The sequence below is a fragment of the Gavialis gangeticus genome, unplaced genomic scaffold (genome assembly GCF_001723915.1).
Source record: "Gavialis gangeticus isolate Ggan-Ray unplaced genomic scaffold, GavGan_comp1, whole genome shotgun sequence".
NCBI classification, from domain to species: Eukaryota; Metazoa; Chordata; order Crocodylia; family Gavialidae; genus Gavialis; species Gavialis gangeticus.
This window is the reverse complement of record NW_017728963.1, coordinates 117,877-130,582: the sequence shown is the minus strand read 5'-3', so window position 1 is coordinate 130,582 and position 12,706 is coordinate 117,877. Positions and strand designations below refer to the sequence as shown.

Here is a 12,706-nt window from a genome sequence, read left to right as displayed (position 1 = left end):
AAAGGGAAAAAAAAGTGGTTCTGTTTTATTTCTGCTGCAACAATCCCTGGATCCTCCCTACTGTGAATGAAACTCATCTTGGTCCAGGACTTCTGGAGTGTGCGTGAGATGCTCCACGGCCGTGTGCTGGTTCCACTGTTGAATCTCATCTTGCCTGAGAAATAAATGGGTGCCTAATTGTCCACACCTTTGCAGGAACCTCATAGTCTCTCATGCTAATAGCTCATGGTGATGTTCTGTTAACGTGGGGGTCACTTTGAAATATACCCTTGGATAATGACGATAAACAATGTTACTGCCCCCAGAGACATCAGCCTGGGATTAGGCCCAAGTATTATGTTTATTCTGCTGGCAGTGTAACATGGAAGCGCCCTCAACTCTGTACCCTGCAGGACAGGGCGTAGGATCCAGCAGGTAGGACACTAGTATGGCGTGCGGGAGACACTGATTCCATCCCTGCTCTGTTACTATTACTAACATCCTGTGTGACGGGGGGCAGATCACTTCGCTACTCTGCATCTCAGCTCCTTATATGTGCAGTGTAGGTAGTAGGACTTCCTGATTTCTGTGGACCCTGCAAATATACACACATCAAAGTTTATGAGGCTCTTGACTGTGCAGGTGGTGGGGGCTGTGTTTGATCAAAACACTTCACCAGATTATGGACTTTCCTTTGTGTTAAAAATATATCGTTGCTGGGTTTTTGCTCTCTGTTAGTATTGCCAAAAGACGAACCTGTTGGGCACTCAGATGAATCAGTTCCCTTAACTCTGTTCTATTCCTGCCCTTGAGAGCTGCCTCTCACCAGAGCCCATCTCCAAAAGCCACCCCTGTTTCAGATTAGGCGGTATCCTTTGGACAGAGGGAGGGCCCAAAAGAAGCATTAGGCGTTCAGCTATTGGTTTTTAGGAGGAGCCATTTTCAAGATGCTGCATCTAAAAAAGGGCTAATTCAGTCACAGCCTCCAGAAGATCCTTTGGTTTTCTGTAAGATGTTGGGGGCAACTGCAAGGTGGGAGGCAAAAGGGAGACGGTTCTACATAAGCCTTGGCACCATCATAACTTCGAGTAACCTCAAGGCTGCTCTATTTATGCCTGCTAGAGCTTAGTGGAGGACAGTGGGCCCCTCACCAGTCCCTAGGTTGTAGAGCATGGGAATCAGGTTACATTTAAGATGGCTGCATTAGCTGTCTGGAGAATGGCAGCAGGTTTCTTTGTGCCACTGAGTGACAATGCGGGTTAGAACCTTGTCCTTAATTGTAAGAGGTTTTCCTGTTCTTTGTTCTTGAGCTACAGTGTGGCAGGGGTTGAATCTGCTATACAACAGACTGGGATGGCAAACTTAGCTACAGACAGGCAGCCTATATAGAAACAGCAGAAAATATTTAGAGAGCCAAAATAGGCTCTATAAGTCCCTGGGTCTTTCCCTTGCAAACTAAAGCAAGATCCCTATCTGCTAACAGAAGACCAGAGCATCCCATGTATCACACATTGTGCCCAGTCCTCCTTCCAGACAGCGCAATAACAAAGCATTTTTCATTGGCACCCTGTAGGACCAGGGGCATCATTTTCACTGAATCCATGGAAGCTGACTTGGCAGGGTCCATAATGGCAATGGTTTATATCATAGGAGGTCTTGACAGAGTGGTAGACCGTGCTCCAAGGAGTGTGTAAGCTTGGTGGACCCAGGTGGGATAGGAAGAAATTTGCCCAAGGTCACAACAGGAATCGGTGGCAGAGCTGGGAATAAAAGCCAGGCCGCCTGAGCCATGCTCCTGTGCCCTGCCAGCCGTGCCACGCAGCAAATTGCTAATAACTTTGTTCAATTACAACCTATTTCCTCCCAGTCCTGCTGGCACATTAATTTTCAAGGAGATTAAGTTTAAAGAGGCAGGAGCTGCCTGGCAGTGAGCGCAGGGAGGGGAAAGGCAGAAAGAACAGGAGAGGAAGCCTGGCTTCCAATCAGGAGTTGCCGCTTTAATGCCCTGTCGCTCTGTAGCAGTTTAAGGGATTAGGCGCAAACTTTGCAAAAAGACACCCCTGCCGTCCCCCACGCCCCATCACCCCCTTCCCAGTGCAGAAGGCAGCTCTCAGGCTATGCTGATTCACTAAGCTAAAGTAATAGCAGGGCTAGGAGGAGAGCTGCACAGTGAGCCCCCTGCCCAGCCACCCTCTGGGCTGTGGGAGAAGGGCTGTGCCTACCACCTCAGCAGGGCCTGGGGCTGGCACTGAAGTGGGATGGGTGGAAGGCACTGAAAAGCTGCTGCAGTGTTTGCGGTCTCCCTCCCCCATCCATTGTCTCCTCCCTTCTCTCCCCTCTTCTGGTGCCTGCTGAGGGGATGGGACAGAGCATTGGGCTGCCTGACATCACACATCAAGGATGGGGAAAAGCAAATGCAACCCCCACCCTCCCTGCAGCTTATTTATAAAGCAGAAGAGGCTGACTCTCCCCACAGCAAGGCAAGGAGGGAGCAACGCAGCTTGGAGCTGGAGAAGACTCAACTTTCCCTGAGAGGAAGCGGAGGGGTAGGTGGGAGGGGGAAGAGAGAGACTTAGGAAACTTCTTGGGCTGTTGTGAGCCGTTGCCTTTGAACAGAAGCACCTGGGGAGCATAGAGAGCGAAAGAGAGACAGAGAGAAAGCAACAGCCAAAGCTGCAGGCTGCAGCCGTGGAGGGAAGGAAGCTGTGCTGAGAACCAACTGATAGCGGAGAAACAGCCCCTACCTTGCTCCTGCAACACACAGCATGGGGAGCAGGGCACGGGCAGAGTTGCAGACCCCCTGGAGCTCCCTGGTGGATTCCTTTCTGACCTATCACTCCTGCCCTGGATTGGGCATCCATGGAGGCTTCTAATCGCTTGGACCAGAGGCTACAACGAAGCCGTGAGAGCAGGGATACTTGGCTCCCGGTCTGCGCTTCTCTGGGATTTACTCCCTTCTTCTTCTGCAGAAGACCACCTCAACTTCTTTCCCTTCCACCCGGCAGGACAAAGCCATGGACAGCCCTGAAGGGTACTCTGTCCAAGCCACTGCAGCCATTGCAGCCATCATCACCTTCCTCATCCTCTTTACCATCTTTGGCAACATCCTGGTGATCATTGCCGTGCTCACCAGCCGGTCCCTCCGAGCCCCACAGAACCTCTTCCTGGTGTCCCTGGCAGCTGCAGACATTCTGGTGGCTACCCTCATCATCCCTTTCTCCCTGGCCAATGAGCTGATGGGCTACTGGTACTTCAAGAAAACCTGGTGTGAGATTTACCTGGCCTTGGATGTCCTTTTTTGCACCTCCTCCATCGTGCACCTCTGTGCCATCAGTCTGGACCGCTACTGGTCTGTCAGCCAGGCCATCGAGTACAACTCTAAGAGGACCCCCAAGAGGATCAAGTGCATCATCCTCATTGTGTGGATGATCGCGGCCTTCATCTCCCTGCCGCCCCTGATCTACAAGGGGAACAAGAAGGACAGTCCGCCCGGCAGACCACAGTGCAAGCTCAACGAGGAGGCGTGGTACATCCTTTCCTCCAGCATCGGCTCCTTTTTTGCTCCCTGCATTATCATGATCTTGGTGTATCTGCGGATCTACCTGATTGCCAAGCGCAGGAACAAGAAGCCCACAAGCAAGAAGGAGTCATCTAAGAACATGACTGGCCCCACCTTAGAGACTTCAATCCAGGAGAAACTCTCCAAGCAGCTGGACACAGAGGAACTCAATGGACATCAGGTGCCCATCAAGGAGGGTGACCAGGTGGGGACCCCTCCTCCTCCTGCAGACAGGACATCTCTTCTGAGATTACAAGAGGAGCAGCAGCAGTCACCACTGCCAGCCGTTACCAGCCCAGGTCCTAGCCAGTCCCAGCTGGAGAAGAAGGAGTCTTCCGGCTCCAGCCCGCTGGAGCGGTCCCCTCATTGCAGCCACAGGCAGCGCAACGGGCACCCACAGAGCTCTCCAAAGGGCATGGACACCCTGGCCACTGCCAAGGGGGAGGTGCTGCTGGTGAGGAGGGTGAAGACCCTGAGTGCCAACCCTGGGAAGAGGAAGACCCACCTCAACCGGGAGAAGAGGTTCACCTTTGTCCTGGCAGTGGTGATTGGGGTTTTTGTCCTCTGCTGGTTCCCCTTCTTCTTCCTCTACAGCCTGGGGGCCATCTGCCCAGAACTCTGCAAGGTCCCCAACAGCGTGTTCCAGTTCTTTTTCTGGATTGGCTACTGCAACAGCTCCCTAAACCCTGTGATCTATACCATCTTCAACCAGGACTTTCGCAAGGCTTTCAGGAAGATCCTCTGCAGGCAGTGGACTCAGACTGCCTGGTGAGACAAGAGCGGGGAGGTGGGAGACTGTAGGTAGTGGGGAGAGGGGTGTCTAGAGAGAGGAAGGAGGAACTGCATCCCTTCCACCGACTGTGTTAAAAATCCTTCTATTTATTCATTGGCTGATGTGTTTGGGCAGGGGATTCAGGAGTGCATTTTAAAGACTTGATTTTTGGATCAGCCTCTTTTTTTTTGAGCTGTCTCTGTTGTTTCCTGCAAAGGGTTGAAAAACCAGAAGCTAGGGCTGTTTTGCCAACATGTTTTATACTGAGTAGGGGAACCCTAAACATGTGAATGATGCACAGGGTGGGACAAGGCAGTCTCTGCTCACAAAGTCTGCAGGTGGGAGTGGGTGAACAGCCTTTTGGGTAACAAAACTAGGGGTCTCAGCCAGTGCTGGGATGCAGATTTCTCCCTTTTGTCTTGTGGATGAGAAGTTGGATGACAATATGTGTGTGGATGTCAGGGGGGAAAAAAGTCTGTCAAGCCTCCCTCTTCTTTCCTGCTCCCTCCTCCTTGCTTAGGCAGGCAATGGCCAACTCAGTACCAGGAACAGCTGCCCTGTGCCCTTTTGTGCCAGCAGAACCCATGATCCCTGATGCATTTGCTCAGCTCTCAAGTGCCAATGAAGAGCCACTGCAGCAAGGGCTTGAATCTGCAGGGCTCTGTTTCATGAGGGTCAGGCAGCCAAATCACAGCTGGCCTGGCAGGGTGGGGAAGGGAGGAGTTCTGAACCTGTTCCAGGCTGAGACCCACATGCCCCCTGTCCCATGTATCTGAGACCCACCTCAAGTTTGAGATCTGTCCCTTCCACCTTACTGAGAGTCAGCGAAATCTCCCTCCCTGGTCTAGCTGAGCTATCCAAGACTTCCCCTTTCATCTAGCTGGGATCCAGCTCACTGGGATCTGCCCCAACTATTGCTTTCCTGCTTAACAGCTGAGTAAGTGTGAGCCTCTGGCACCATACCTTGATCCCCAGTGCCAAATCCCACTGGCAGGAGCCCTTGTGTGGACAGCTCTCCCACAGCTGCCTCCCACATGCCAGTCTGTTGAGTGTGGGCTTACAAAGGTCAGTGGCCACAGGAGTGGTGTCTACATTAGTGCCCCCACTATTGCCACCCTCAATAGACCTACTCGGGGGTTAGCGGTAATGAAGTCTGGGGTGGGCTCAGAGTGGCGCACACAGTAGGGGCTGTCACACTGGATGGGACTGAGAGGAGAGAATTTTCCTCTCTTTGATTCCTTTTTTTCTTATGAAGGGAAGACTCTTCCTTCCTTTCTTCTCTATCATTTTCTTTATTTTCTACACACGCTATGCTCCTTTCCTCTTCCGCATGTACCCCAGCCCTCCTCACCTCTCTGCAGAACCCAGCACAAAATCTGTGCTCAGATTTTTCTATGAAACTGGAAGTCAGCAGGGTCAGTCCTGCTCCCTGCCCCCACCTCCCTTGTATTTCTTGGCCTTATGGGTACTCCAGGACTTGGTCATGATTCTGCTTCACAGCCTCTGACACATCACCTCTGGGGTCAGCATCTCCTCTAGTGGTTTGTCTTGCCGCTGTTCATATGCCTCCCCCAGGCTGAACCAAATGCTCCCTCCAAATTAGATTCTGTTCACGAGGTGGAAAGCAGGCATTAAATCAAAACACCTTTAGTATGAATGCAGGTGGGGGAAAAAAAGCAGATAGTTAATCAAGGAAGTGTGAGTTGCTTTGATATTGTGTTTCTGTGTTTGAATCACTTTAAAAAATGACATTATAGTCTAATTTTGCACATCAGCACTGGAGCTGGGAGCAGGAGGGAGACTGCTGCTTTTACACTTCTTGGTTATTGTGGGGTCTTTTGTGTAATCTTCCCCCGTACAGCTATGTTTAATAAGAGCAGATCAATACCCATGGCGTGGGTGTGAGCTGTGTCTCACCCAAACATGCCTGCTCTGATGGGATCCAGAACCTTGACGAGTTGCCCTCGGCATGGCACATTGGGGGGTTTTGTTGGTTTTTTATTTAAATAATCCTATCTCACTGTAAGCCCTTTACAACGCTACGTGCCATGATCCCCACTTTGCAGGTGGTCAGACTGATTCTCAGAATAGAGCAGGGATGCACTAGGGGTCAGGCAGCAGGAAAAAGAAACCAGGCATCCTGATTCTCCATCCTGGTCCTGCGGACTACACCAGCTTCAGCTGGCTATTGAAATCGCAATTAGGTGGTGAATTTTTAAGCACTTTGATATTGTCTGTGGCCTCCACATTGAAATTCAGTCAATCCTCTTGGCAGGCAACAGAGAAATGAAGTGTCCTGTGAATAGGCTTTGCCTGCTTGCTGCTGGGAAAATAGACCTGGGGGAGCGGAGGAAACTGATTACTTGCTGACCCTAAAAACATCAAAGGGGACTGCGGGGTGGGCTGGCTGTCCCTAAACCTGTCGTATAAGCGGGCGGATGCATCCAACTGGCCTGGTGTCTCTGACCATCCGTTCCCATGGAGCAAGGAGATGGCATACGATGGGGCCAGGGGTTGGGTGCCTCTTTGGACCATGCGTGAGTCTTGCTGCCTCATTGCCCCTTTTCCTAATGGAAGGAACTGTGTTTTGCCCCATGTCCGGTGTGCAGAGTGATGTTTATGAAGAGTCTGAGCTATTTTGACAATAAAAGTTATTTTGTAATAAGCCCATGTGTGCACTCTTTGAGGGCCGTATTGATGCATGCTGCTTACCCAGCATCACAAAATGGGGGTGTGAAGTACTTGGTTTGCAGTGGGGGAAACTGAGGCACAGGGAAATTGTGTTATCTTTACTGAGCCCAACAAGTCATGCTTGAACCGGAAGCACGAGGAGTTCTGGGGGACAAGTCCCACTCTCAGTTCCACTCTTCTTGTACCTACCCCCCTTTCTGTAGGATCCAGAGCAGATCCTTGAGAAGTGTAATGCCCATGAAGGGTTAGTCTGACCCTGTGAAAGCCACTGCCTTCAGTGGGGCTAGGATTGCACCCCTATCACACTCCCTTGAGGCTGGACTCTGTTGGGCTCTCTGGGCAGGAGGGTTTGAGTGCATGTCAGCCCTGGGGGACACAGCAGAGATGGCTTGGGGTGTCACAGTGCACCCCAATGCAAAGCTGACTCCTCTGTGGGGGTATCTACAGAGTTACAATTACGTCAGGGAAGGACTTGAACTCTCCTTAACTCTTTGACTGGTCTAGGGAGCTTGCGTGCTTCCTTCTGGCTTGGGGAATGAGGGGAAATGGTTCCCACTGAGGCAGGAGAAGGAGGCAGTGACCTCATGTTCCTACCCAGCTGCAGCAGGACTCCTCATAGACCACTTGACTTACCCTTTCTGACCAGCTGTGCATTGCCGAGTCTCCTTGAAGAGCTATTGACTCACTTTCTCCACTTCAGGAGCTGGAACAGAGAAAGGAACAATCCTTCAGCCAATTGCACCCCTGGGAGCCTATCCATCTCTCCTGTGAGCACATAACAGGCTGAGCTCTTTCTTGAGGTCTCACACAATGGCACTGATCACACTTCCCTGCACTGTTAAGCCTGAATCTTTTCCTTATAACCACCCAGGTCCCCCTAACACAGGCAGGGGCCCAGCTCACCGCACACTGACATCAGAGCAAATCTAGAGCCCCTCAGTCAAAAATCAGTGCTGCAAAGCTGGTGGAAAGGAGATCAGGCCCTTCCTATAAACCTGTAGCTCCCATACCCCATGGCAAGGTCCCACATTGCCCTTTACCACCGATTCCTCTCTCTAAATAAAGGGACAAGGCAGCTGACCAACAGCTGGTCCTACCAAAGGTATCTTGCCTGGGCAGCTCTCTCAGCTTGGCACTCCTCATCCCCAGATCCAAGCAGTCCGTAAAAGCTCCTGCATTCCCACCACCCTAGTTCTCAACTCAGCCATTGGCCACAAACCCTGCTCTTTCCTCCCACAACCACACACAGATTTTTCTTTTTTCCCCCTCCCTGGGACCAGTTTGTTTGTTTAAAGTTACGTGAACACATTTTGACTGCCTGCGAGTTGGCTCAGCGAGGCAACATGGGAAGTGAGCGGCAGGGCCGGGGGAGAAAAATGTTTGCGGCGAGAAATGGAACAAAATGTTGCAAAGGTCGAAATCAGTTATTTCTGGAATGACAGGCAAAAAAAAAAATCCCCTGTAAGATTCAGGGAGCAGGGCAGCCTGCCTAGACCCTGTGCATACTGTAGGATCTGTCCTGGGTGATTGACTTGTGGTTTATTGTAGGGTAATGGATGTAGGTTGCAGGCAATGAGAGCGGTCTGTGATATGGGTACACAGCTTCTAAAGCAGCCCCTGCCCCAAGGGGACTTCTGTCTTAGCAGGCAAAGGCTGGGAGGGGAGACACCAGCCCAGAGAGCTGTAGCATAAGTTCCTGGTACTGAACCCCACTGTCTTGCTGCCCGCTCTAAGACCCCATCCATTAGCTGACACTGGGCATATCTACATATTCATTAGTGCACCTTAGATACTGCACATTTAGTTTAGTACTCGCTTAATAAAGTACTAGCTAAATACGGAGTAACTAGAGTTACTGCTCAGTAGCACTGGTGCATGGTTATTTTGTGATGCTTATTGCACATTAGTCTAATCACACTGTGCAGGAGGCTATTAGCACAAGTTTTAACCACCACGCTACTGCGCAGCGTGATTAGGCTAATGCGCAATAAGCATCTTATGTAGATGCACCCACTGTCTCCCATATGTAAAGAGGAGACGATTGTCTCCCCGGTTTAGAGAGGCGACAACCTATTTCTGCTGATGAAGTTATCACTGTTTCAGCAGTTCCTGGGTCTACTGGGACTTTTTTTTTAACCTCGTTTGCCTCTTTTGGAAACTGGTGCAAACTGGGAATCGCTCCACTGCAATCAGCAGAAGGAAACCTGAGGCAAAGAGGAGGGGAACCCCGGCCTCTGTGCTGGGGAAGCCTGTGTCCTGCTTGGGACATGCTGTCCAGGCTTGCGAGGGTGGGGGTGCCGTGACATCACCCCATGATGGCCTGCTGTCTCCCAAACACCCAAAGCTGCCAGAGACGATCACATGCCTGTGTATTTTGACACAAGGATTAGACCGAAGTGTTCCAGACCTTTTGGATCCACATAGGCCACTTTGGCATCGGTTTCCAGTACGGGGACTAAATGAACATTGATGAGGGTTGTTTTTTCCCTCTCCTCTTTCTGGTTTAAAAATGGTAAAAGGGGGAAAGTTTAGAGAGGAAACAAACCCCCCAAATCTGGATTGAACCCAAGTGCTTCCTTTGCAAATCATCCCTCTGGGCCATCAGAAACTGTCTGGCAAAGTTTCGGATAGTTTTGATTTTCCAATTAGCTCCAGGCATGATGCATAGTCACAGAATGCCCTGTCCCAGCCCCGCAGGCGCCACAAGGCCCAGGCAGGACAGAGGTCAAGAGAGGAACTGGGGTGGAGATCAGGGGCTTGGAACAAGGCCTTTGTCCCCTGCTGGCAGCTCTGCCCCTGGACAGAGCTGCCCCCCGCCCAGATTATGTCCCGCTGCATGGCTATTGCCACACAGGGGTTAATTCCTGGAGCTGGCACAGCTCTCCTGAAGCTGGGGGCGTGCTGGGAATTGTTGCTCCCAGCCTCCAACAGCTTCCCACACATTTTACAAGGTCTGCTAGTCTTTAGAGAGCAGGCAGCACACCTTCCAGCTGGAGCACAAGGTCCTCACAGGCTCCAATGGGCAAGAGCAGTTGCTCTCCGGTCTCTTGCTCCCCACTGGGGTGAGGCCTGCTTTGCTGATGCTGTGAGGGGCTTTATGGGAGTGACTGGGCGTTGGATCCCTTTGTCTCTGCTTTTTTCCCTCCATGAACACCTCTGCTTCTGCCTTTCCTTCTCTTCTTCCTTCCCCTTCTCTCCCTCCAATGAAACATGCCCAACCTGCTATTTTTTTACTCTCCCCCTAACCAGGTGCTCAGCTCCAGGCCCCTTTGTCTCCAAGGCCACCCATCCTAGGCTCAAGACCCAATTGCTTAGGGTGGTACCGCTCCACTCTAGGGGGTTCAGATGAAATGAGTGAGCTAGATGACCCCCAGGGGGTGAAGGAGGAAGCAGCTGCCTGTCTTCACCTCCTTTTTCTCCTCATAGTGAAGGCGCTGAATGGAACACAGCCCTGAGGACTGGGAGCTGAGGGAGGTCAGGAGGGAGTGAATGCTCATGGGAGGAAGTTGTGGCTTCTGCAAACATCTGGCAGCACGCCCATGGGTCACTGGTTGCCCTGGGGTGTGGTTCTGGCTGGAAGAGGTTGAGCGCCAGCCCCCCAGGAGAAGCTCTGCTTCCCTCAACAAGATTTGTGATGAATTCTCTGCCAGGGCTCCCTCCCAGCAAGCCCGCATGGCTGTGGGACTGTCCTGCCTGCCCAGGGGATCACTGGAAGTCCTTAGGACCAAATGCTAATCACAGCTGTATACACTGTGGCCTGCTTAACCCCTTGAGCACCATGGTGTTTTGCAGAACCTGATGAATCCTGATGAGCCTTCTCCTCCACAAGAGAAGGCTGAGGGGGGACCTGGTGACCGTCTATAGACTCACTAGGGGGGACCAGAAGGGTTTGGGGGAGACGCTGTTTCCCCTAGCGCCCGCTGGCATAACAAGGAGTAATGGGCACAAGTTGATGGAGAGGAGGTATAGATTGGACATCCGCAAAAACTACTTCACAGTTAGGGCGGCTAGGAGCTGGAACCAACTTCCAAGGGAAGTGGTGCTGGCCCCTACCCTGGGGGTCTTTAAGAAGAGGCTGGATGCCTACCTGGCTGGACTCATTTGAGTCCCGTTTCTTGTTTGGGGTTTTTGTTGTTCTCCCACCCTGGCGGGGGGTCAGGCTAGAAGATCGACTAGGTCCCTTCCGACCCTTAATCTATGAATCTATGAATCTATGAATGCAATACACAGTGCTAGAAACTCAGGGGCCGATCCCGGGTGCACTGAGTAGTCACAGCCTGCAGGAATTTCTCTGGGACTTGTTGGACTTCAGCACTGCAGAAATTCAAGTGCTGTCTTATAGGGCCTGGCTTTCAGCCTTGTGGCTGAAAGGTTTAGCTCAGCATATGGCGTTGGGAACCAGTTCCAGGCCTGGGTTCATGGCTTATTAGGACACTGCCACTGGCAGCCCTGTCACAGAGCTGAGGTTAGACATGGCAGGGGACTGAGTTTGCCCCCAAAGTGGGCTTATCCAGGGTAGACATTAGCAAAGCTGTGCAGGAGACACTGGCTCAGCATCTGCCTACGCTGTCCCTGTTCTGTGGCTTCCAGGACTTCCCTCTCCAGGGCTCTCAGTGCAGCCCTCTGCGCCAGCTCAAAATCCAATAAAGCTCAATGTTTCTGCACACCTATAACTCAGTGTCAGCACTCCCTGACATTGATTTAAGGTGGCTGTTGTACAGTTTCATATCTATGAGCGCAGCACAGGGACAGCCCCTCTGCTGGTGCCAAGGGGCCAGGGGCTATGTTGATTTACTCCTGCCAGTTCACACCAGCTGGGGAGCTGGGCCAGAGTCTGTCGGCTTTCCTGCCTACAGGAAGGAGCCGTTTCCATAGTCTGGTGATTAGTGAGGAGGGCTTATAGCAAAGGCAGATGAGACAAGCAAATCATCTGAGCTCAGAGGCAAGAAGCCATTACCATCCTTCACACAATAGCAAGGCAGTGTGCACGCGGAGAGACAAAGCAAAGCACCGACTTCCCGCAGAGTATCTCAAGGCTATGTGACAGAGCCCTACGCTTCTCCTGCACTTCTGTTTACCATCGCACAGTCATGACTGAATGAGCAGCCTGCAAGGCAGAGCTGTGCTGCTCTTTCCACCTCACTGATAGGGACCCATAGCACAAGAAAGGCTAAGTGACTTGCTCAGGTCCTGCTGTGGGTCATTGGCAGAGTTTGAAGTTGTCCCAGGCAAGGTCTGGGGATTGGGCCATGCTGGCTGTACTGCTCTCCCAGCTCGCAATGGGGAATGGTTGCTGCAGCATGGTGCTTGATTGGAAGATCCAGAAGCATGGACTGCTTCATTCCTTGCTGATATACCTGGGTGCAGTTGGTGGCCATCATAAAGTAGTACTAGTCTGACCTGGGCAGACAATTTTGCCCTTTGCTCCCTTCTAATAGAGTCTGCATCAGTTTGGGTGAGACTCTGGGCAGATGAAGATGGCTGCAGCATGTCATTGGAGATGAATGAAGAGTCTTGGTTCTTCCTTCACACATGCTAGTGTCTGTCAGGGCTGAGGTGTCAGGTGTGAATCTTGACACAAGAACCTGGCTCCAGCTAGCAAAGAAGCTTTATATTCCCTGCTCCTGCCACTCGCTGTGTTCTCTGCCAGGCACATAGGCAAAAACCACTTCTCTGCCTGCTGCTCCTCCCTGTGGCCTAGCCAT

At 51.7% G+C, this 12,706-nt stretch overlaps 1 protein-coding gene across 1 annotated transcript; it reads left to right on the top strand.

The window, feature by feature from the left end:
- Nucleotides 1–1,428: 1,428 nt before the first annotated feature.
- On the top strand, nt 1,429–6,975 carry ADRA2B (adrenoceptor alpha 2B). The gene has a single exon (XM_019501319.1). The coding sequence runs from the start codon at nt 2,994–2,996 to the stop codon at nt 4,308–4,310; it is 1,317 nt and encodes a 438-aa protein (XP_019356864.1). The 5' UTR covers nt 1,429–2,993; the 3' UTR covers nt 4,311–6,975.
- Nucleotides 6,976–12,706: the final 5,731 nt, after the last annotated feature.